The 24,795-nt window shown below is 42.8% G+C and overlaps 2 protein-coding genes and 1 long non-coding RNA gene across 3 annotated transcripts in view; 2 read left to right on the top strand and 1 right to left on the bottom strand.

Moving 5' to 3' along the window:
* The window catches only part of timp2b (TIMP metallopeptidase inhibitor 2b), an 11,016-nt gene extending 6,739 nt beyond the window's left edge, over positions 1-4,277 (top strand). The window contains exons 2-5 of the mRNA XM_048246370.1: positions 911-1,011; positions 1,251-1,356; positions 1,530-1,651; positions 2,084-4,277. Of these exons, the coding sequence (XP_048102327.1) occupies positions 911-1,011; positions 1,251-1,356; positions 1,530-1,651; positions 2,084-2,281 (527 nt within the window). The 3' untranslated portion in view covers positions 2,282-4,277. The remainder of the gene's footprint in view (positions 1-910; positions 1,012-1,250; positions 1,357-1,529; positions 1,652-2,083) is intronic.
* A 2,243-nt stretch (positions 4,278-6,520) lies between these two features.
* usp36 (ubiquitin specific peptidase 36) lies at positions 6,521-20,849 on the top strand. The gene is made up of 21 exons (XM_048244775.1): positions 6,521-6,630; positions 9,853-10,114; positions 10,774-10,995; positions 11,139-11,249; positions 11,597-11,699; positions 11,897-11,964; positions 12,159-12,229; positions 12,419-12,501; positions 12,701-12,812; positions 12,916-13,056; positions 13,150-13,250; positions 13,379-13,505; positions 14,573-14,902; positions 15,585-15,764; positions 16,218-16,354; positions 17,013-17,687; positions 17,978-18,183; positions 18,817-18,996; positions 19,404-19,519; positions 19,837-19,970; positions 20,628-20,849. Exons 2-20 carry the CDS (start codon positions 9,862-9,864, stop codon positions 19,966-19,968), a joined length of 3,348 nt encoding a protein of 1,115 aa, XP_048100732.1. The 5' UTR covers positions 6,521-6,630; positions 9,853-9,861; the 3' UTR covers positions 19,969-19,970; positions 20,628-20,849.
* Positions 20,850-22,682: 1,833 nt separating this feature from the next.
* LOC125295504 lies at positions 22,683-24,781 on the bottom strand. The gene is made up of 4 exons (XR_007193670.1): positions 24,392-24,781; positions 23,810-23,847; positions 23,228-23,390; positions 22,683-23,141 (listed from the first exon to the last, which is right to left on the bottom strand). It is a non-coding gene; the product is annotated as an uncharacterized LOC125295504 (long non-coding RNA).
* Between the last annotated feature and the right edge of the window lie 14 nt (positions 24,782-24,795).

The raw sequence follows: 24,795 nt of genomic DNA, 5'->3' as shown, positions 1-24,795 counted from the left end.
TCACACTCAAACACGACATAAACACACACACACACACACAAACATGACATAAACACACACGCACACACACACACGCACACACATTCAAACACGACATAAACACACACACACACACTCACTCACTCACCACTCACACACTCACTCACTCAGCCACTCACTCACTCACACACACACACACACACACACACACACTGGGTCCTGCCATAATCACCCACAACTTACATCCATTTTATACCGTACTTTTACATTCAAAGAGAACGCAATGAGAAGAATCTATGTATAGAAGTCCACCGCTTGTGTGGGCAACCCTAAATCTCTATGGATGTGAGCACCACAAATGCTCATCTGCATGTCTATGTCTGTTTTGACAGATTGTGAGATGCCAGACCTGCCCTGCTCTATTGAGGCCCAGAGGAGTGCCTGTGGACAGATTGGGTCCTAGAGGCAACTCTTTTCAGTGGCAAACAGGCTCAGTACTTCACCTGTATCCCTCGGAGCTTATTCCTCCTGCAACTGGTACAAGGGCTCTCACCTTCAAGAAGGAGTTCATGGCACAAACACACACACACACACACACACACACACACACACACACACACACACACACACACATACATGTGCCCCTTCTCAAGCATAGAGACTGACACACATTGTGAATAGATACACAGAGACAGTAATAAAGCAGGGGGAAGCCAATGAAAGTCTAAAGTTTAGCAAAGGGAAAGTTTAGACTGAGTCACCAACATCTCAAAAGATTTAGGTTCATCCAAGACTAATTTTAGAAAGCAAAATAATGACTGGCAATGTTTTATCTTATGTCTATTGACTTGATCTATCTATTGGATAGTGTCCCAAGCATACTTCAGTGCTTATTAGTATTAAGAAAACCACTGTGTTGTGTCATTGGCAGTCATCAGAGCTAAGGTGGTTGGACGGAAGGAGATAGCCTCTGGGAATGATGTCTATGGCAACCCCATCAAGAGGATCCAGTATGACATCAAACAGACCAAAGTAAGTACAAGTCTGTGTGTGTGTGTCTCTGTGTGTGTGTGTGTGTGTGTGTGTGTGTGTGTGTGTGTGTGTGTGTGTGTGTATGTGTGTGTATACATTTGTGGCCACATTCTACATTCTCATTATCAGAAAAAATAACTACTCTGCATTGTTCTTAATGTTGGTTTAGTTATGTGAATATCAGAGATGGTTATTGTTTTTATTTACTTTTTCTAATCATTACTTTCAATATCTTGCAGATGTTTAAGGGTCCTGATCAGGCTGTAGAAGCCATCTTCACAGCGCCAACTTCTGCCATGTGTGGTGTGAATCTGGAGCATGACAGCAAGGAGTACCTGATCACAGGTAAGACTACAGTACCCACAATTCCTCTTGTGACACCTTTTGGCTAAGTTCTAAACCACTTCCTGTAAACAGTGGCACAGACCTTTAGAGGTTCATTATTGATGAACCATTATACATGCCAGTAGACAGATAGCACTAGCTTGCCCAGTAACATCCTCATCTATGGTCTGCAGGCAAGATGGAGTCTGATGGTGTGCATGTGACACTCTGTGACTTTGTGGAGCCATGGAGTGACCTAACTCACACTCAAACACTCAGCCTGAACCAGCGCTATCAGTCAGGCTGTGACTGCCGGGTAAGAGCCACACACACACATACACACATGACATAAACACACACACACACACACTCACACTCAAACACGACATAAACACACACACACACACACAAACATGACATAAACACACACGCACACACACACACGCACACACATTCAAACACGACATAAACACACACACACACACACTCACTCACTCACTCACTCACACACTCACTCACTCGCTCACTCACTCACTCACACACACACACACACACACACACACACACTGGGTCCTGCCATAATCACCCACAACTTACATCCATTTTATACCGTACTTTTACATTCAAAGAGAACGCAATGAGAAGAATCTATGTATAGAAGTCCACCGCTTGTGTGGGCAACCCTAAATCTCTCTATGGATGTGAGCACCACAAATGCTCATCTGCATGTCTATGTCTGTTTTGACAGATTGTGAGATGCCAGACCTTGCCCTGCTCTATTGGAGGCCCAGAGGAGTGCCTGTGGACAGATTGGGTCCTAGAGGCAACTCACCGTGGCAAACAGGCTCAGTACTTCACCTGTATCCCTCGGAGCGATTCCTCCTGCAACTGGTACCGTGGCTCTCACGCCCCCAAGAAGGAGTTCATGGACATCGAGGACCCATAGTCACATTCGCCAACACCAGCGCCAAACATCTGCACTCTTGCTCACACATACATACATACACACATACACAAACACACACAGAACATTAGCACAACCTGACTCTTTGAACAGATGCCTGTTTTTGATTAATAAAAGTCAGATTTACAGAAACACTTTTGAAAGTACCAAACCTTCCATTTTGCTTATTTTTACCCAGCTGTGTTACAGAAAAGAGAAAAAATCAAACCATTTTAGTAATTTTTCCTTTTCTCAACCTTTTAACCCAGTCTATTGTGTACAAATGTTATATCCCAATGTTTTATACACATGCTCACTCAAACCAACTTAGATTAATTGATTCATTTAATTAAATAATCAATTAATTAATTTAACAGCTGTAATGAAATAGCATATTTTAAGGGAATGTGCATTTTATTTTTCTTGTCTTTTATGTCATACATTTCTGCCATTGTAATATTTTGCATATGTGGAATGTACAGTAAAAGATTAGTTGTAAATTGTATACTACACTGTGCCACAGACCAACTCGCAGAGGATATGGCATTAATTTATACTTTTAGTGCTAGTATTTGCAGGATTTGTGTGTATTTATAAAATAAGCATCGCCCCTAAGAGTTAGCTCAGCATAAACAGATTCTGTTTCATGTCGGTCAGATGGTACCCCTCACTTTCCCTTTTATTTCACATAGTTGAGTTATTTCACTGAATTGGGCATATTGTGGATCAGTGGACTGAAAGCTATTTAGCCAAGCCACATGCACATCGTCAACCATCCTGGTCCTCAGTCCTATAAAATAGGGGTAATTTGGAGAAACCTCTGAAAGTTCTTTTGCCAATTCAGTTATACGTATGTAATATAATAGATGCAATTTGATAAAAAGCAATTTAATAGAACATAATTATAGTATCATATAACAAAGAGCCTACAAGGATTCCAACAGGAACCTTTGAAGGTTTTTAGATGTTTGCAGAATACTTGAGGAACCTTTGAAGGTGAAGAACCTAGAAGAGTTTTCCTACAAACAAGCAATTGAGGTCTATTTTGAAGCTTAAATGCTATGATGGACACGAAGGACTAGTAAATTACTTTTCTCTGTGGCGGAATGCAGTTACTAGCAGACTAATTTTGTAGAGCCAGACTGCACTTCCGGATGAGAAATCACAAGGGGCAACTAGAATTTAAAAATTTGGTAGTGGATTTTAAGGAAAACAGATGCAGGTTCAGTTGGCTTTCCTAAAATACTGTCCAAAACATGATGAGACCACCACTTATAATTACAGTGTTGGTCTTTGAGAATCAGCATCACTACTGACATAATATGGTGAATTGGTTTAGAAATGGTAAAGTCAGTTTATCGTCCATCCACATCTTCATAAAAAAGAACCCTTCTCAGCAGACCCCAGTCATAGCATTTCAGATAAGTCTGGCCCTGCCACTCGTGTGCAGTCATGTTGATTATTGTGTTATCCTTGAGCCTTAACATGTCTCTTAAGGCACACATGGTGGATTCTGAGTTAATGCAGTCACTTTTTAAAAAAAGATGGCTCACACCTGACCAAAATCTTCCTGTCAGGCAGAAGTCTGCATTAGATCCAGCCCTCTAGCCCTTGAGAGAACTTGAGGGTCTCAGCACTTGTCCAAGTAAAACTATTAAATGTAGCCTATACTCCCTTCGCAACAATGCCTATTTGACCATGATGAAGCATTAAGTGTAAACTTTTTTAGTCGTTTTTATTCAATTTCTGTATTCTTGAGTAATGTTTCTAAAGACTTGGTCGATCCATGTTTTCAGATACATTGGCCTTTCTTGTACATTTTGTGTGTTTTTATGAAGCAATGTATGTCTTAGCATTAGCAGTAGTGAGAGATGTCTCATGCTGGTACTACATGAGACGGAGGTCTGAAGCTAGACCATGCATGCCTACACTTTCCAGTATTATTCCAAACTGTATGGATGCCTATGGTGTTGAGAAATAAAAACATTTTTTTAAATCACTCATGGTTTATTTGTGAAGTTATCAGTGGGAGCCAGGGAATTTGCAAGAGCTATTCATTGGAAAATGAAGCCTTGTCTATTGCCTTTCAAAGTTTGTGGACCTTTCCAGCACATGTGTCAGTTCTATTAGCAGAAAAACAGATATATAAACATTCCTTTCACTGTCGATTCAGTTTGGCTCCTTGAGTCACCGTATATGTTTTCATATCTTTAAAGAGGGCTTATAGAAACCAATAATGTAATAAGAATCTCCTCTTAACTCATGAAAGATTTAATAAAACTTAATAACTTCCCAATAATGCTGGTTTCAGAACCAAATTCTGTTAGTTGTAATAACTTGGCCAATGTTCAAGCTTGCCACCATAGATAGATAGAGATAGATAGATAGATACTTTATTGATCCCCGAGGGGAAATTCAAGGTCTCAGTTGGATACATCACACACAACATGCACTTACAGCAGAAAAAGTAATATGTATATAAATATAAAAAAAACACCACTGCACAATAAGGACAGTAGAAGATAAAAAAATACTAAATAAAACTAAATCAAATATCCACATAGTGTGCTTAAGAATGATTAAGCAAGAGGTAGACACAACATTGGTTTCCTATGCATTTTCACTGCTTGGCCCCTGATAATAAATATCCCCAACCCACACAAGAGAACGTAAGTTATGTCCATATAGATCTATGAGACCGACCGATGACCGTCACCATGGTCTTACCTGTGAATGATGCCATCCTTCTACCTATCCACTGGTAAGACCGTGGTGACGGTCAGAGGGTAGTCGAAATAAATTGCCCTCCCCAGTTATTGGTGGCAACATTGATCAAGTAATTACAGAACTGCAGTGACTAAACGGCAAGAGAATATTTTGTCCAAATTACACATTTGTTTTCAAATCAGAAGTGCAGTGTTCAATAATTGGTAAGGCTGTGGAAAAAAAATGTCTCAAGAAGTTAAATCTAACTTCCAACATCACTCACTGGTGCATATACTTGTTTTTTTGTTGTTGTTGCTATAGTGGTTCAGATTCTGCTTTCACTGTTGAATGAAATTAGTTTTGAGAAAACAGAATTGATTTGGTATGCTGGTATTTTTTTCCAGTAGCCTGGTTCCACACATTGAGGGATGTTAAGGCCTGTGCCAATAACTAGCCTATAGGGGAGATGCATTCTTTTTCTCTTTATGTATTCCTATAGCCAAGGTAATATGACACAGGAATAATACTAATGCACACAACACAAGTTCAGGATGTGGGCCAATTGGAAATCTTAGCAGAGTGCATTACTCAAATAGATCACAAAATATAGGCTTACAATCCCTAAAAAAGTTGTCCTGTTGCTCAAATTTCCCAATGTCCAGATGTTGGAAAATTATATTCCAAATGGCAAAAGACTGCTCCACATGGAAGTAAACTTCACTCTTGGGCTACAAGCACATGACTATAGAGTCCCTATCTGTTTTAATTTTTTAATTGTGGCATGACAGCAGTAACACTACACCTGAAATATGAATATAGTGTGAGTAATTCATTGTTATGCAAAGCCAGGTAGGTATGGTAAGATGGTAAGATTAACCAAAGCTCACTTTTTTTGTTAATAGAGATATATTAGGCTACCTTTGATGATGTGAGACCTTATGTGCATGATCTTATGTAGATTTGTGTACCACTGCATGGCTCTTTCTTCCACAACATGACAAAACTTGAGTGAGGCTGGTGAAACTGGTGGTGGGTGGTTCAACTTCTTGTCTTGATCTCAAAGAGTGACAGTAAACAACCCTAACTGTTGAAACAGCACCCTCAGGTGGACAAGGTTAGCTATTTATTATTGAAATTATTTGGTGTAGGCCTAATGCTTATTTTGTGCTAGTTGCATCTACAGGACGGGAGTATCATGAGTATTAAATTAAGTCCTAGTAACAGCTAAACAGATGGGAAATAGGCCTGTCCCCCTTCATCTTGGTCACTTCACAAGAAATATAACACCACTTAAGCCATCCCTGTCAGGTGGCCAAGCCTGTACCCAGGATGGTCCAGTGCTAGATTTCTGGTCGAATTCCACATATAATAAGCCCTTTTATTACAGCCTTAAATCCAGTGGGGCTATTATACATGTTTATCACATGCTGCTTGCAGTCTGTGATCCCACTACTATGAATGAGGGTAGTCCACTCTGAGTGTTCTCAAACTCATTGGCTAAACTATGCTGTCAATCACCTTTGTCCCCACCTTCTCATAATGCAGCATGGAGGAAAGAATGTAACAAAATGACGGTGTTCTAGCGACGCACCCTGTGTCTAACACAAAATAGACGTAGCAAACAAAGTCGATGGTACATTAAAAAGGTAGGTTGTGTGGCATATTATTATATTATCATTAAATGACTTCGTGGTCGCTGTTATGACTTTAGTGACAGAAGAGCTATCACATTGCAGCACTAGACGAGACACGTTCGCCACGTTAGCTAACGTGAACTGTCTAGCTAACTTGCAGGTTAGCTAGCCAGCTAATTTATTTCTGTGGAAACTTGGTTAGCCAATTATCGGATGTTGACGATCGTTGGCGCATTGACAAACATTGACGACTATTCGGCAGCAATTAGATGGTTTGGATGAGTGTGATAGTTATAAAATAGGGCTTTACAAGTGCATACTGGAATATTTTATGTTTCCACAGGAGTTGTTTTCTGGGGCTAGCTAGCTAACGTTACCAAGCACACACGCCAGCCTAGTTGACCATGGAGCTAACTGGGTTGGATAATGTTATATAGGTTCATATTAGTGCACCTGCTGACATTTACAATATTAGGTTTAACTTCTCTAGCCAGCTAACACCTGTGTCTGTTGTCGCCACAATAATGAGCCGCCATCATTAAATCTGTGAGCTCAATTTTGTAAACATTCAATGGTTTAACTGTTAACAACGTTAGCAATTCAAGTGAAGCAGCTAACCTTGCAAATCAGAAGACATGTTACCGCGTGGACAGCAGAACCCAATTTCTCTCTGGTTTGTGGTTTCCTCAGGTGGAACGATTTTGAGACTAAATTGGCTACTTTAAATGTAGTTATTTGACAAAAGTACGTTTTGACTTGTGTTACTCACGTTCGTTGAATTAACGTTGGTTATTTTTAAGCGCAACATCACCTGGCGTGTTAAAAGGTAACGTGGGTTAACGCTATTTTAAGATTTAATATCCTAACGTTAGTTTTTTTAGGTAGAGAAACAGGGAGCCTCAAGATATTTTGGCATGTATGTATTATAATAACATGTCAATTGTCATCGTCACTTTTATACCTAACGTTACCATGGCTAGCATGCACATCTAATTTAACGTGTTTGCACTTTGAACGTAGGATGGTATAATTGAAGAAAAAACGAATTCTTTTTTTTCTGTTTAGGAGTGATTTAGTTTTCAGTCTTTTTCGTTTATAAAGACGAACTTGAATTAGGTCTGATGTAGCCAGCTGTCTGTCTAGAAGAAATCACCCGAAGCTGATGGCTGAATCAGTATCCGCTTTGTCGACACGTGTTAACGTTACTCAAATGCATTGTACATTGCTATGAGATGCCTGGTTGTGGGGAAACTGGATGGCAACAAATTAAAACAACTTGGTACATTGCACGTGTCAGTTAACGTTACAGGCAAACTGTTTACGGAATGAAACCTGTCTCTGAATCATATTCACGGTTAGCTTGTGCGTGTCCACGATGATAGATTATCATTGCAAAACAGAAGGACACAAGTTTGGTGTTGAATGTGAAGCGCGGTCTCTGTCAGGATGCGTTAAAATACTACCATATTCACTGTTTCATAACGAAATGAGTGAATGCTGATGGTGATAAAATCCCTGCGCTTTGCTCACTGTCTGATGACATTACATAATCCACAGTCCTTGAAGTGGTAATGCTATTGTAACCCCTTAATGTCTGAAATGTTTTTATTCGGTGGTATTTTTAAGATGTTCGTGGTATATTGAAGCCCTTTGTTATTGACCGTCTGTGCAATGTAGCTTACGTGAATAAAAGAAAACGGGTGTATGCTGAGACGCCTGAGTTACAGAAATGGAGGTATGCGTTGGTGTGCCATGAGCGGTGTGTTAAACAGCATAGGCAGAAACTGAATGAAGAAAGCAGTTTCAGTGAGATCTGCTGCTCCTCCCACTAGTGCTGACATCACTGCACTCTAGTGTGTGTGTGTGTGTGTGAGCGAGAAAGAGAGGGAGTGTGTGTGTGTATGTGTGTGAGGAAGGGCAAGGTGTCCTTGTGTTTGATGCATGTGTAGTCCTCATTGTGCTCCTCTGTATATAGTGTGTGTGTGTGTGTGTGTGTGTGTGTGAATCCATTTTCCTGCAGAATGAGGAAGACCTCATATGGGAGCCCGAACCTAATAGGAGAGGGACCAATACAGAGAGATCTATCTTGTATTTGTGTGTGGTGGCCTCGGAGAGCTTTGGTGGACTTTAAACACGCTGGTTGTGTCAGGATGATGATTATAGCCACATTTAAAAAGAGAAAAGAAACTGTTAGGATTGAAGGTGACTGTTTATATGTGTGTGTTGAGCGCTGCAGTGAGAAAGGTGAATGCAGCAACTGACATCACAAGTGAAGCGCCCCCCCGCCCCCCAACAGAACAGACCTACACATTCATGCTCAGAAACACATGCTGAGTGCTGCCTCATCTGTTTTACATAATTGCAGGAGGCTTGCCAAGCTCATCTCCTATACACATGAATAGCCCCTGCATGTACCCATAGTGCTGTGAAACAGCGGCTGTTCTGTAGTTAGTGATGGACAGGGCAGGGGCCTGCTGCAGAAGCTCGTCTGACGTTGTGTGTGTGCCAGAGCCACAGATGTCACACAGTTTGTTGTTAGATTACATTTGGTGAAATGTCATCCTTTTGACTTCAGTGAAATTTGTTGTGAACACAGTGTGTATGAATTACAGCTTGCCTCCATGGTACCAATGAAAGAAGAAAAGTGTTCATTTTACTGAGTGCCAGAAAAAAAACGACATTTATTGATCAGCTTGGATAAACTATAATTCATACATCAACAACACCATAGAGTCCAGTTTAGCACGTCTTACAAAGTGTCGGCCATTGGTAGCCTGGCTCCATGTGTCTGTATCTCCCAGCCAATATTTTGCTGGGATTTTTTGGTGTCTGGAAAGCCTCTTAACAAGATGAATTGCTTTGCCATTCTGAAAGGCAGACCAATCAGTGACTCATGACATGACGTAGGTAGTTAAATCTACTCATCAACAAAGACAATTGTTTCTTTACTGGCAGTAAGTTCCAGCTCACTGGGTTTGGGAAAAAGCTAATATATCATCTTGCACCATTGCATGGTAGAAACTCCTTTATGGCGTCATTGGAATTGAGTTGTAGTGGTGTTGTATTTTGTAGTCGCTCTGAAATTAATGCCTAATGGTTGTGTATTGTGTTATTATTTACTGTGTCTGAATTAATGTGTGTTTGTGTGCTCTCTTATGTGTCTCTGGACAGTGATGCACCATGCCCATAGTGGATAATGTGTGTTTGTGTGCTCTCTTATGTGTCTGTGGACAGTGATGCACCATGCCCATAGTGGATAAACTCAAAGAGGCCCTGAAGCCGGGCCGCAAGGACTCTGCGGACGAGGGCGACCTCAACAAGCTGCTGGCCTCCTCCGCCAAGAAGGTCCTCCTGCAGAAGATCGAGTTTGAGCCTGCCAGCAAGGGTTTCAGCTACCAACTCGAGGCCCTCAAGAGCAAATACGTCATCCTGAACCCACGCAGTGACACTGCCACGCCACAGAGGGCGTCAGAGAGCGGCCAGATCAAGCGGCAGGGTAGGTCCAGTGAGGGATAAAATTTGGCATATTTGTGCATTAAATATAAGATATGAGATGAGTTGAGCGTTGACCAAGACCTGCGAGATGATTCATAAGAACTTTAAGTGGGTGGATGGTAGTTTTATTCAATTGTACCAGTGAACAGTAATATGCACATCCTTTAAAGGTGCCGTCAACGATCATACGTAATTTTAAACCCATAACATTTTTTCGTCACATTCAGCAATATTCTCCGTACAATCTGAATATGATGTTAAAATAATCCGGTCTGTATAGCCAGGCTCCGATCACTGTAAGCAAAAGTGGGGGCAGCTTGTCCCCCAAACAAAGAAACGAAACCCAATGTGGAGTTTCTGTGGGATTACTGAAGGGAGGGGTTAGCTACCTCTCTGGTGTGTTTTGTTTGGTCCTTGGTTAAAATATAATGTACGTTGGTTTGGTTGAAAGCGTCTTAAGTGCAAATAAATTTAAATATAAACATAAACAAACAAGACTTCCTGCTCCATCGCTGACTGAACTTTTCTTATGAATCTACACAAATCCTGTCCTATATATATTTTGGAGCTGTAAAGTCCCATCTAGCAGTAGCCTCTCCCTAGGGTTCAGGTGGAGTTAAGGATGGTTGTATGACACGGGACTGTCCACTGCTTCTTCAGGTGGTGATATTGGCGTGGGTGGACAAGGCGATGGCATTCCGGCCCCCCAGAAACATCTGTTCCCAGGGAACCGTCTCTCTCTGCGCTGGGAGCGGGTGTATCGTGTAGGGGCAGGGCTTCATAACCTAGGCAACACATGCTTCCTGAACTCCACGGTGCAGTGTCTGACGTACACGCCTCCACTCGCCAACTACCTACTCTCCAAGGAGCACAGCCGATCATGTGAGTGTGTGTGTGTTCATTTTAATTTGAGTGTCATGGAACTGAATACATTGGTTGAACTAGCATTTTGTGTGTGTGTGTGTGTGTGTGTGTACGTCTGAATAAATGTATAAACACCATTTTTTTTCTTATGTGGTCTCCAGGTCACCAGTCAGGCTTCTGTATGATCTGTATCATGCAGAATCATCTCATCCAGGCCTTTGCTAACACGGGCAATGCCATTAAACCCGTCTCCTTCATCAGGGACCTCAAGAGTAAGAATCGTTCTCTGTGTCGCTACCTACCTCCATCCCTCCCTACCTCCCTGTCCTGTGCATCTCTTATGTCTGTTGGCTCTGTAGGACGACAGGTTAACACAGCAAAAATTAGCTTGTCCTGTTCCTGTTGCCTCAGGGGACCATGTGCCTCACCTTGATTATGCTCTCTTATTACCTGCCCCCTCCTTTTATCTCTCTCTCTCTCTCTTTCTCTCTCCCCCCGTATGTTGTCCCCAATACGCCCCTTTAGTCATAACAGAGGGAGTTTTTTTTTTCCAGCTCACCATACTCTACTTTGGGTATAGTGGCTCACTGTATTTGTGTGTATGTGTGTTTCTTTCCAGAGATCGCCCGTCATTTTCGCTTTGGGAGTCAGGAAGATGCCCATGAATTCCTGCGCTACACAATTGACGCCATGCAGAAGGCGTGCCTCAACGGCTACCCAAAGTAAGCAGTCGTGTGTGTTTGATTGCATGAAGACGGGGCACCCCCTAGATGCCTCGGGCACTATGGCTAATAATATAATTGACATATTGAAGTCGCTCTGGATAAAAGTGTCTGCTAATTGAATAAATGTAAATGCATAACACATAACGGGATGCTCCTGATTCTCAGTGAAATTCTCAGTGTGTTTGTGTCCTCAGGTTGGATAGGCAGACGCAAGCCACCACACTCGTCCATCAGATCTTTGGAGGTTACCTCAGGTCGCGAGGTAGAGCAACTTTAAATCTTTTCATGTTATTACGACTCCAGTTATTAATGACCACAACCCTAGACTTAACTTCATAGCACTGGATGTTGGTCTGCTCATTTATATACAAAGCTGTATGTCTGGATGTTATAAGGTGATGTCAGACTGAGACATGAATGAATCTTATGTTTCATGAATGAATACTCCTGTTGCAGTGAAATGTTCGATTTGCAAAAGTGTGTCGGACACTTACGACCCATACCTTGATATCGCCGTGGAGATCCGAGTAAGTGCCAAATGGTCCTACCAAGGTATAAATGGCAAAACAGTATAAATGCATAGATGTTCAGCCTTTACTTTTAGTTTAAGTGTGTGGTGTGTGTTGTGTTGTGTTTGTGTGTGTGAATGTGTGTGTTTGTGCATCATCATCGTTGTTGCGTAGATGTCTTAATTGTGAACTTTCTGTCTTATGCAGCAAGCGGTGAACATTGTGCGAGCTCTGGAGCTATTTGTGAAGCCAGATGTTTTAAGCGGGGAGAACGCCTACATGTGTGCCAAGTAGGTTGAGGTTGAGACAGACATCCATGAGACTGTTTTCATTCGCTGAAACTGTCAACATTTGCTTTTTATCTTTGACCTTCAGAAATGGCATTGTCTTTCAGAAGCACACTCTAAACACCATGGTATAGACAATCACAAGTACAGAGTGCAGTGATGGAGAGTCACGTGTGGCTTGGTCTGACTTGTATTCGTTCAGGTGTAAGAAGAAGGTTCCAGCAACAAAGCGCTTCACTATCCACCGGACATCCAATGTCCTGACGCTGTCACTCAAGAGGTTTGCCAACTTCAGCGGAGGGAAAATCACCAAGGTAAGACCTACTAATTAGGAATTAACGTTTTACTTGACGTGTGGCAACATCACAGAAATACAATATGAAATGCCTTCAACCTTTTCTCCTGTCCTGCACACAGGATGTTGGTTACCCAGAGTTCCTGAACATCCGGCCGTATATGTCCCAAAGCACAGGGGACCCAGTAATGTATGGCCTCTATGCTGTCCTAGTGCATTCTGGGTACAGCTGCCATGCTGGCCATTATTACTGCTATGTGAAGGTGAGACATCTTCAGATAGCCTACCTAGAGTAATACATCATGCCCCAAAACAATAGATTGTGTTCTAATTGTTATTGTGTCTGATTGTTTTAGGCAAGTAATGGGCAGTGGTATCAGATGAACGACTCAATGGTTCATTCCAGCAACATCAAGGTGGTCCTGAACCAACAAGCCTATGTGCTCTTCTATCTGAGGTATGTGTGATTCCTTTCCACTGGACGTGTGTGTGTGTGGTTTCTCTGCTAATTCTTGCTCTTGACCTTGAATTTCCCCTGGGGATCAATAAAGTATCTATCTATCTATCTATCTATTTGCCCCCCAGGATTCCAGAGAGCAAGAAGAATGCTGATGGCCCCAAGCAAAGCATAGGGCAGTCTGGGAAGAGCGGCATCACTTCCGATCTGAAAAAGAATCTTAACGGCCCACTCTCTTCACCGCAGATCTCCAAGGTAACTCAAACTGCCACTGCTAACCCCCCAAACACTCACTAAAAGGCTCCTTTATACATTCCATATAGTGGGGCCGGAGGGCATGATTGTTGCATCAATATATTGTGACACTTATGTGAAAGATCCTGCACTGAGTGATGAATGAGTCAGCCTTTCATGTGATACGTTTGGTATTTAGGACAGCAGCTGAATTATCATGTTGGCCTGATTGAAAGGGGATCATTTGTTTTCAAAAGGGCATTTTGTAGGCTACAAATGAAAACAGCGTTTTAAATAAACAATTTAAATGGAAAGTGGAGTTAAAAAATAAAATGTAAAGCATAAGATGCATCATGATCATGTTCATCTAGAATCATTTTATAATCCAGTCAGTCCATAAAACTTTGAATTGTAATCAAATTGTGAGACCAGTGAATTGACCTCTCTATGAGACGTGTATGTCTAAGGTCACTTAAGTTGTTTTTCCCTACATCCCAAATAGCAAGAGGCTGGCGGACCACTGTCGGTCGACTGGGGGCATAGCTGGCGGTCCGCTGGCATTTTGCTAATCGGTTCTCTGGCGGTCCGCTGGCAGGTTGCAGACAAATGGCCCAATAAATTGCCACTATTGGTCTAAAATCATTTTCATTTGTTCAGTTATACTCCATACATCATTTTAATAACATTTCATGTATTTTCTTAATATTCATGACAAGTTAAATTTAAAGAGATGGTGGTCCAACGGCGACCACAAGTGGTACGCCACCAGTGGCATACCACCAGCGGTCTGCTATCTGCCAATCTGATTTTGTTATCTGGGATGTTTCTCATTCACAGCTTGTTGTGAGGTAGTTTTTCTGCTCTAATCATTATATCATACTCATGCCATTGCTTGGGAAACCAAAATGGTTGTCTGGATGTATGTTGCACAAATCAAATTTGGCGATGAGCACTCCTAATTAATTTTGCTTCTTGCAGTCCTAAGCACACTGAAACATCTTTTTGTTTTGTTTTTAGTGTTGTCATTAACAAAATGTCCATATTTCATGAATTTGTTTGTTTGTTTGTGTGTGTGTGTGTGTGTGCAGAAGCTGGATGCTGCTCAGCTGAGGAAGATCCAGTCTGTGGATAGCGGCCTTGGTGTGAGCGTGGCCAGGAGCACCTGCAACCTCCATTCGCCTAAACTGACCAACGGCTCGTCCTCCAATAACACCTCTGCGTCGCAAGCCCCGGCCAGGGGACCCACCGTCATCGAGGAGCCCTTCAAGAAGCTGAAGAAGCCACTCCCTCAGCCACGGCCTGCCGGTCAGACCACCAATGGCGTGTCCAAAGGCGAGAGCGAGAGGCGGGCCGACCGAAGCCTGGCCCAGTCTACCTCACTCAAGTCCCTCTCTGACTCAGACACCTCTGAATCTAAGGTACAACACACACACACGGGTCACATCTAGCAGTGTTTGGGTACACCTAGTTATAGGACCATGCCTACACACATTCCCTCACGATTTGTGTACGGAGGGTTTTTGTCAGACTTGTCATCAAAACACAAGGTGTGCACAATGTATTCATTAACGCCCAATTCTCTTCATTAACGCCCAATTCTCTTCATTAATCTGAATTTTGTCACACCACATAAAAATCTGTCCTTAATCATCCAGACAGATCTAAATGAAAAATAAACATGGGCAGGTATATTAAATTAGATTGCAAAATCGTGAAAAAGTTACCAATATACTCTGCTCTCAAATGCTGTGGGCAGATTGGCTGACACAGCCAGATATGAGCTAATTAGCTAAACACCTTTGTGTCGTGCACAAAATATATCTTGTGCTAATCTACAGCAGAAAGTGGATTTTTTTTTTTTTTTTTTTTTTTTTTTTTTCTCTCAATTTCTTCTCAAAGGTATTTCCAAAGAAATGCCAGATTTGGGTGTACAGGATCGTTAAAACATTTTTTTTATCCTCTTATGGTAGCTGTATTTCAGTGAGTATGGTCAGGTAGATATTAGGTGCTCACATATTCTGTAGTAACCTGTGTAACAGCTGGTTAACAGCTCTTTTGATACCTCTCCTGTCGTGTGTGTGTGTGTGTGTGTGTCTGTAGGACTCAGTTGGCACGCGCAGCGCCCCTCTTGGGGGAGTGGCGGCTCAGAACGGCACGGCGTCTCCGTCCCCCTCCAAGAGCGCTGACCGTCTGAAGCCCCCTGCCCTCAGCAGTCTGGCCTCACTTCACAACACCATGAGTCCGCCGCCCGCCAAGCGCCTCGCCCTCTCCGCCAAGAAGGTGAGACCACCAGCTGGTGTGTGTGTGCGCGTGTGCGTGTGTGTGTGCGTGCGTGTGTGTGTTTGTGTGCGTTCGCGTGTGTGGATGGGGGGGGTATCTGTGAAATCTGAGTGAATCTCTGTGAAGATGATGTCACATGACGCCTTTTTATTTTTTCTTTACTCTTGTCTCTGCTACGTTGCCTCTGATTTAACCAACCATGTCAGCACTGTTTGTTAGACTTTCTTTGTCTCTTTTTATTTAAATTCTTTTCCTCTAACCATTTCTAATTCTTATCTGCCATACTTTGTTCTTTTTCATTTCTGTATTTTCCCTTCTGTTTTCCTTTCATTGTGTTGTGCTGTTGGTCCTCCCTCTTTATTTTCCATCCCCTCCCGTTTTTGTCATGTTCATGGCTATTGTTTTCTTTTTTTCTTTAGACCACCAAGTTTTTATTTATGTCAATCACTGCAGGAAACCAATCACAGCCGGAGTCTGAGCACTGAGTCCCTGCCCTCGCCATCATCTCATCTCTCCTTTGACTCCGCCCATCCCGCTAAGTTCACTCAACTTCATGCACACACGTCTGGCCACAGCAACCAACAGCACAGGTAAAACACCACTCTTAATAAACATGCCACCACTCTGATAACTCTACAGACTATGCAAATAAAATATACATTTTCCCCAATGCATAATGATTTATTTCTCACTAGTTAACTATTTTGATTATTAGTATTCTATAGAGGATATTATATACATGTCTAATTTATGTTATGTATATTTATGTGTGTAATGTTCAGTGTTTCCCCTACTATGTATTCAGCAGCGGCCGCTCCTACAATTTGAGCGCCACCTCAAAATCACATGATCAGTAGCCTGATTAAAAAAGAAAAGAAAAAAACAACAAAGTGAACTGCGGGAACAGCTGCCATTCGTTCCTCTCTTTGTAAATTACATCTTTTTTTCACAGCAGATGCCTTGAATGTGTTGATGGTTGTCATATTCATAACTCTCAATCTGTCCATTTCTTTTTACAAAATCAACCAGAAGTCATCATTTAAGGAGTAATTTTTTTCCAAAATAATTCTAGGGGAAACACTGATGTTGCTTAGAAAAAAATGATCTGCTAAGTGCCTGAAACTAAAACATTAATGGCCATGTTGTGCTGACACTGTATGTTTGGACTTGTGTGATGTGCTGTGTGGTTTGGCATATGTGTTTGGTGTGAGGGTACATTATGAGGTTGTTCTTTTTATTTCTCTACAGATTTTCTCCCTCGTACTCACCTCTGAAGTCCTCACCGTTCTCCCCAAAGACCCCCACACACAGCCCATCTCCGAAACCCTCTCAGTCTGCTGCACACGCTCAGAGCCCCGCCAAGCTGCTGTCGCCGCCGCCGCCGTCATCTGCCCCGCCCGCCAGCCCGCTCCTCAAGAAGAAAAAGAAGAAAAAGCTCAAGCGCCGCCACTCGGAGACGAGCGAGCCAATCACGGAGCCGGCCCAAACGCCCGAACCAATCGACGCGCGGGCCCCGGAGACGCAGGAGAGCCCATTGGTCGAGAAGAAGCGCAAGAAGAAGAAGGCCAAGAGGAAGAGGCTGGAGGAGCAAAATGGAGAGGCGCAGCAGCGAGGGCCGAATTCAGAGCCCCGTCCTCAGCTAGCTCAGGAGGAGGACTGGAGGCTGGGAGACAGCTGGAGCCTCTCGCCAGCGACTCACCCACACCCACACACACCCCCAGCCCACACGCCACAGTCACACGCCGCACAGGCTCAGCACACACACACACACACACACACACCTGACACACACGCACACACTTCAGAGCAGTCGGAGAAGCAGAGGAAGAAAAAAAAGAAGAAGAAGAAGAAGAAATTGCTGGATGGAACACAGGAGGAGGCAAACTGCCACACGCCATCCACCTTGGCCTCTGACCCCCAAAGGTGAGTGTCTGACAGCAGGCAGGATTTAGCAACAAGGTGGGCTGATTCGTGTTAGCTTCACTCAGTTAGCCTCCTTCTTATTTGAACTTTCTACTTATTTTGATAAAGTAGTTCATGCACAAACAAGCCTTTTTGGTGCTGCACACCATTAAGAAAAAATGCAGGAATGATATACCATCATGGTTTTGAGTAAGGGTTGTCAAAGGTGGAACATTTTTGTTTCCACTAGGCATAGACATTGGATAGTTTGTATCAACATTTGATGTTTGTATTTTCTTGATGTTGCTTAGTGTCCAGACGAATGCTGTTGGTGTGGAATCAGAAACTGTAGACTTCGTTGAGTTGAAGAAAAAACGCAAGAAGAGGAAACGGAAGCTTGAGGAGGATAACCAAAGGGAGGAAAGGAGTTCGCCAAAGGAGGTGGGGAGAGCCCTGGACTCGGATGACAGCGTTCTCCCCAGACAAGCCGAGAAGACGACCAACCCTCCTGCCGCAGGTAGCGACCATCATACACACACACAACCTCTCAGCCAATCATGACAACTGAATGGCACAAAGCAATCTGACCATAGATTCTATATGCAGTCCCACAAGGTTAGATGATAAAATCGCTTGCTTGAGTGCCCAAGGCAGATACATTTTGTGTCTAGGCTAGTTAATTAATTCTCCCATTTGTCCAGTGGACAAATTAATGTCTGTAAATAGCCATCTTGGGAAATACAATCTTAAACCATCAGACATTCTGTTCCATGTCCTGCTCTCAGCACAATCTGTCAGTAGCCAAATAGGGGAGAGACATTAACATTTTAGTGTTGTGAACACAGACAGTGACAAGCACACACTCTTCTTGTTCTGGAAAAGACAAAGGATTAACACCATAATCTGATGATAAAATAAGGAATACAAACAAACGGCCTTCACCTGGGCAGTGGGCAAACGAAAGAATTAGTATTTGTCCACTCCTGTTAATGTTTTAGATCAGCCAAGTTCTCAAACTACCATCTGCATGCACTTTATGCCAGTGTAGTAGCCTGTGGTGAATGTAAATAGGGAGCTACCGGCCGTGTGTCAGTCGTTGATGATAATGATGATGATGATGATGGTGGTGTGTTGTTGGCTCTCGTCTCAGCTGCTCCTGTGGTGGTGTGGGACAGTAAGGTCCAGGACGGCTACAAGCGCAAGCAGGCGCCCGCCGTGACTGAAGAGGAGTCTGCCGCTGGCCCCAAAGGCAGCTGGGACGGCCAACGGACTGGAGGGGTGGTGGAGGAGCTCCTGAAGAACTCCAGTGACACGGCCTACGGAGCACCAGGTCAGCCGCCAGCCCACCCTGCTACACCACACACTGACTGGACCTTCTTTACAGTAGCCATTTTTGATATGAATTCTGATTCGGCTTCACTTACATTGAACAGAGACGACTTGTACATAATTAATAGTAATTTACGTAATTTACTATTTCACGACAAAATAGATGCGGTGAAAAAGGTCTGTTAACAGGGCTTAAAGTTCTTAGGCACTGTGCCTGATTCCTGGCTGTTGAGGGGATTGTTTTTTTTTTTGGGGGGGGGGGTCAGGTCTATGATCTGTAATGGTATGATATCTTCAGGCCCAGATTTTTTTTCTGGCTTTAAGCCCTGCATTCATCAGCCACCAAATAAATCCTTCTCAGTTATGTTATGTTCTTGCACTGATGGTAGTGTGTTTGTGTGCGTGCAGTCCTTAGTTGGGGTGGAGAAGTCTCTGCAATCAGTAAAGATGCCATTGAAGATGCCCAGTTTGCCAAGAATTCCACAGTGATCGATGAGTGGGATGAGGAGTTTGACAGTGGGAAGGTAAGAAGGCACAATGACCCACCGTAACACAAACTTGGCACGTTCATAAACGGAATACTCACTAGGCATGCACCGGTTCAACTTCTTCAGTCCGGATAACGATACCTGGACCGGACGTGGACTCTACTTATGTAGAATAACATACAATTGTGTTTAATAGATTGGTCCCATAGAATGGGTCACATACACCAATCCAGCCATATCAGTCAGTATGGGGCCAATATTAGATACATCCAAGTATTTGATCAATACGCACCCGCACACATGGACCCGCACACATGCACCCGCACACTCTGATGTAAGTGTCACTCCTACAGGTGAAGAAAATCAAAAAGTACAAAAAGGAGAAGAGGAAACACGGGAACGTGTTCCAGAAAATCCAGGACCATCGGAGCATGTGGTCAGTCACGCCCGGAGGGAAAAGGAGCAGACTGGGGTTCCGCCACTGAAGGTGAGGGGGCGCTCACGAGTCATAGGGGCCTCTAGGGACTTCAGACAGGACTCAAAAGGCAAAAGGAAATAAGGGGAAGTATGTGGAGAGGCCCCAGGGTGTAAGGGGAAAAGAGTACAGCTCTGGACTCTCCCAGTCTAACAATGTCACCCCCTGTCTGCTAGTAGAAGCTGTAGAATGAGATTTCCCATCAGCCCTGTGTTCTTCCTCCCTAGTCACTGTTGCTTGTTTCATCGCTAGGTAACCAGCTCCTGTTCAGAAGCGTACTTTCACCTCCTCAAGGAGTTCCTTGTCTGGGGAGGGAAGAGGGACTGCTCATTTATCTCTCTATCTGTTTGTTTTAAAGGTTAGCGGGGTAATGTCACTTCTGTTGATGTTCAAACAAAACAGAGAGCTAGCTAGCTCGCCTCCTTTGGGATAAAATTTGTCTTCAGCTTTAAATGGGCTTTGTGAGCTGGACGAAGTGTTACCGTTACAATGGAATGTTTACATCGAATAGTTCAAATTTAACTGTTTTGAGAAAACATTTGCCATGAAGGTTTGCCACTGTTTGTCAAATATGAATGCACCTCTGCTCTCTGTCCACATGTTAAAGTGGGCTGTCTGTTAAAGTCTGTTCATCGGTTAAAGTGTGCTGAATCTCCCCTCCACAAACAGAGAGAAGCTTAGCCCAGAGGAATCTGTCTCTGCCGTGATGTCAGTCCTGTGGAAGGGAGCGTACGGAGAAATCTGGATTGGACTCTCCAAGACCTTTATGGTACTGACCGCTGCAGGAGTGACCACTGAGATGGGACGTGTTCTCTCTTCTCCCTATTTAACTTTAAAAAGTGACCATACCAAATCTGGCTGAACAATTTTAAAAGACAAGAGTTTGTTTGAGGTGGAGTGTATGGCTCTGTATGTAATGGTGTGTTTGTTGAGTGCTCAAGAAGCTTTGAATAGAGAGTTTTCCTGTTGCTCTTGAGTCTAACACACACACACACACACACACACACACACACACACACACACACACTTGTGAGATGCCTCCAACAAATGAATTTCATAATTTCAGATTATGTTTTGGTAACATTGGCACTGCATCTGTTTGTGTAGGTCAGTGTCCATACTTAATCCTGTAGGCTTGCAGTGGATGAACCCCTTCATCCACAGCTGTCTGAAAGCATGTCTTGTATGAGTTTCCCCTCTCTGATTGCCTATCCACCTACTCATAGTGACCCCATCCATAGCGATCTGTTCCCACAGCTCAACTGGTGCCTGCAGCCTACAGACGACTTTTAATTATTTTTGTTTTATTATTTTTTATGTATCGTTTGTCATGTCCAAGCTGCTTGGTTGTGATCTGAATGAAATCATTCATGCCTTAGTCAAGAATGTCAATAACAGTTAATGTGACATAACGGAACTGAACGGAAGTCAGACGACAATAGAACACTTTTGCCTGTCATTTTTTGTCACCTATCACATTTGGTCTCTTGAGTACCCTGAATGGCAACTTGTCTTGGCGTCAACGAGTATATTAGCTCAGATTAGCTCAATTATGCCAGGGTGCAGTTTATGCATTTTGCGATGCCACAAATGTTTAGATGCAGACTCATTCATGACGTTAACATTGTAACGCCGGCTGTTTTGGGTGCATGGGTGTGTGTCAAGGGAAACACTCCTAGCCATGGAGTGAGTAGTACAAAGACCGTGTTGTGTGTAAGGGATCACTTTGGCATCTGCCTCATATTTTGACTCTATGCAATTGTGCCAACAGTCCAACAGATCACCTTCCAGCGCCATCTGACCAGCCGTGTTCCCATCCACACAACAGAGCTTACCGTCGTTCTCTCCCACACAGTCATGCACATGCATACCTCTCAGTCCCATGTAATTCACACGTGTTCTCATCAGATGTTTAATAGTAGTATATTTGGAGAATAAAAAAAATGATAATTCTATTTACTTGACCACAGATGAAATATATCAGTATAAAAGTGATGATATTTAAAGAATAATCCCAGCTTTGCCTATGTAGATCACTGTACAGAACATCATGTGCTCCCACCCCACACCCACTGCCCCCCCATCCCTCTGTAGATGCCTGTGAGACCAAACGCAGGGCTCCTCTGACATAGGAAATCCCACTGGCAGCACACAAATGAAAATCTTTGTATCTGGGAAGATTTTTAGACAGGATGTGTATGTGCGTGTGCGTGCGTGCGTGTGTGTGAGTGTTGTCTGGGACCTTCCCTCCCTCCCCTGTAAATGTAGTAGATTGGATTTCTAGTGTTTGTAGGATGTTTGTAAAACGCAGCTGGAGTTGGTCAGCTGTGCAGGGAAAAAACACATACAGCAACACACAAAACACACACGCGTTCCGATCCCAATGGTTCATGTCATATCTGCATTGATGGTTCTGAAATTTGCACCGCCTTCCTGACCTAGCTTTAATGTTGGGTCTTGATGACTAGAATATATATGAACAAACAGGTGCAATAAAGTTGTGACTTTTGTGAGTAAAAAAAATCTGTCCTTGTATTATTAATCCCCTCTGTATCTAGAATAAACTTGAAGGGCTGGTAAACGGCTGTATGGGCCGGGCCAAACATTAGATTTTTCTCCTACTGACCCCTCTGGCCTGGCATCTTATTTGTACTGGCCCCCAAAAAGTCACTTTTCCCATAAAGCTGTTATTTGTACTGTATCGATTTTATTGAACCCCTTCTTTTTGTTAGTAGCATTAGCGTCAACCAGTTAGCATCACAAATTAACTGAAATGACTTGTGGTGGTGATGGGCAGAAAAATTTACACTGATCCAAACGGGGCAGTGACTGGCTAACCAACTTGCATGACGTGCTCTTTTACTTGCCCTGGGCCAGTGCGTGTTGAACCCTGGTTTGGGTTATAATGACCTCTTTATAAATGCAAACTAATGCAATTGCTCCCCATTCAAAGATGTGTTCAATCTTTAATTTGTTACATCCATTTTTTGTCATAATATAGCACACAATCATAAGTTAAATAACATAGTTACTTGGTTGTCATAGCAACTCCTCTGTATCCAGGAGTTGGTGTCCAACATCGACAGCATGAAGTGGGCAACATCGCCCCTGGCAACAGCGTGGCGTCCAATAGGGTGCCCAGTCTGGGACAAAGTAGCCCTCGTCGGTCAAGAAACTCCTTTGCTATAAGTGCAAACAGTGACCATCCCATTGATTAGAGCGAAGGCACGTGAAAATGAGTCATGGTTAAGCTGATCATGGAAACCCACCTGTGGCCAGTGCATTCTGTAGACGTGGAGGACGCACGACTGTCCAGTTGATATTATGGACGCACTTTAAAAAGTGCTCCATCTCATACATGTTGCTGAGCACACTGTATGGCCATCAGCAGAAAGAGCTGAAAAACGGCAGCAGTGCCCGACAACGACTTGGCTGCAAAGACAGGACACAAGATGGGACATTCGTTAATGACATCGATCCTTAAACAACACAGCAGTGAAAACCACAGTGTTAATTGTTCCTCTAAAATTAAAGGTACACTTAGTAGTTTGTTCCATGTTCTATGAAATCCACACAACCTCTGATGCATCTAAGCAGACAAATAAACTGCAGTATTTTAAAATTGTACAACAAAGTATATTGGGTACAATTATACTGAATGTTTAGAGGTACATTTAAGTCATTTGCAAGGTAGCCAAGTGCTTTAACATATTGAGCATATTTTATTGATGTAAATACATACAGAAACATAAAATACTACACTCAGGTCCTGATTACACCACATTTGGGTTGTTTGGAAATGTAACTTTGAGAGCTTAATGAAAATCATGGGTCACTTATGGTCAGCATACCATGATGTCATGTCATCCTGCAAGGAGGCTGTAGTAACCTGAAGGTAAAGAATATCTGATGTGAAATTTTCAGTCATGCCACATTCACATACATTTCTTGACCTCCATTCTTTGATTAGTCAAAGGTAATGGATGTATCAGTTAACTACAACAAAGATGTATGTGCAAAATAAAAACACATTTTGATGCATCAACAGACATTCTGAATTAATTGTCCATTGCATGGCCATCTTTGGAAAATAACTAGGCTACTGTACTTATTACATATTTCATCTTTCCTGTAATGACGGTATTAACTAAAACAAATTTAAATGTGCATATAAACAGTCAATTGGATGCACACCAACAGACATTTTAACTTAACATTAAGGATGTCCATCTTTGTAGAATAATATTGTAACATGTCATGTTCTGAAATGACACACAATGCGCCACAGCAGGTTGCCTAGACCCCTAGAATATCCTATGGAATGTTACATTGCATGCATGTTGATAAGAAAAGAGTCATGAATCGAAAGTCATGTCGACAGTGATGTGAGCCACAAAGCAATAATCATCAATCATCATGCCAAACAGCTTCACCTTTAGCTTCTCATGACGAAGCCACTTTCTCCGGGTTCCGCACCACGGCGGTGAGCCGGTGACACCGTACCCTTTTTTGGATAGCCTGCTTCACCAAATACTGCCCTGTCTGTCCAGTGGCTCCAAGAATAGCTATCCTCATACTTGAAATCCCATTCCGAAATAACTGCTAGCTAGACTATTCTCTTGGTTACATGTTCATTGGCATTCATTGACTTCTACAAGACTTAATGAAATGCGTAAAATAGTTATGAAATTTCTTCCTCGTTTGTACAGTTATGTGGACACTGGAAGAACAGAGTTGGTGCTGCCACCCCATGAATTGGAGTGTAAGGCTTTGGTGAAGAAAAACTAGACAGGTAGGCTAAATAGTACAAGGTGATAGATTATGGTATAGCCTACAT

The sequence above is a fragment of the Alosa alosa genome, chromosome 6, assembly GCF_017589495.1.
Source record: "Alosa alosa isolate M-15738 ecotype Scorff River chromosome 6, AALO_Geno_1.1, whole genome shotgun sequence".
Lineage (NCBI taxonomy): Eukaryota > Metazoa > Chordata > Actinopteri > Clupeiformes > Clupeidae > Alosa > Alosa alosa.
Note: the sequence above shows the minus strand (reverse complement) of the source record. Positions and strands in the feature narration are given on the sequence as shown.

Excerpts from the sequence above, each read along its gene's own strand:
- usp36 (XM_048244775.1), top strand. The coding sequence starts at position 9,862 with ATGCCCATAGTGGATAAACTCAAAGAGGCCCTGAAGCCGGGCCGCAAG. Across the intron at positions 10,115-10,773 it reads CGGCCAGATCAAGCGGCAGG|GTGGTGATATTGGCGTGGGT; the intron begins GTAGGTCCAGTG and ends CTGCTTCTTCAG. Across the intron at positions 18,997-19,403 it reads CACGGCCTACGGAGCACCAG|TCCTTAGTTGGGGTGGAGAA; the intron begins GTCAGCCGCCAG and ends GTGTGCGTGCAG.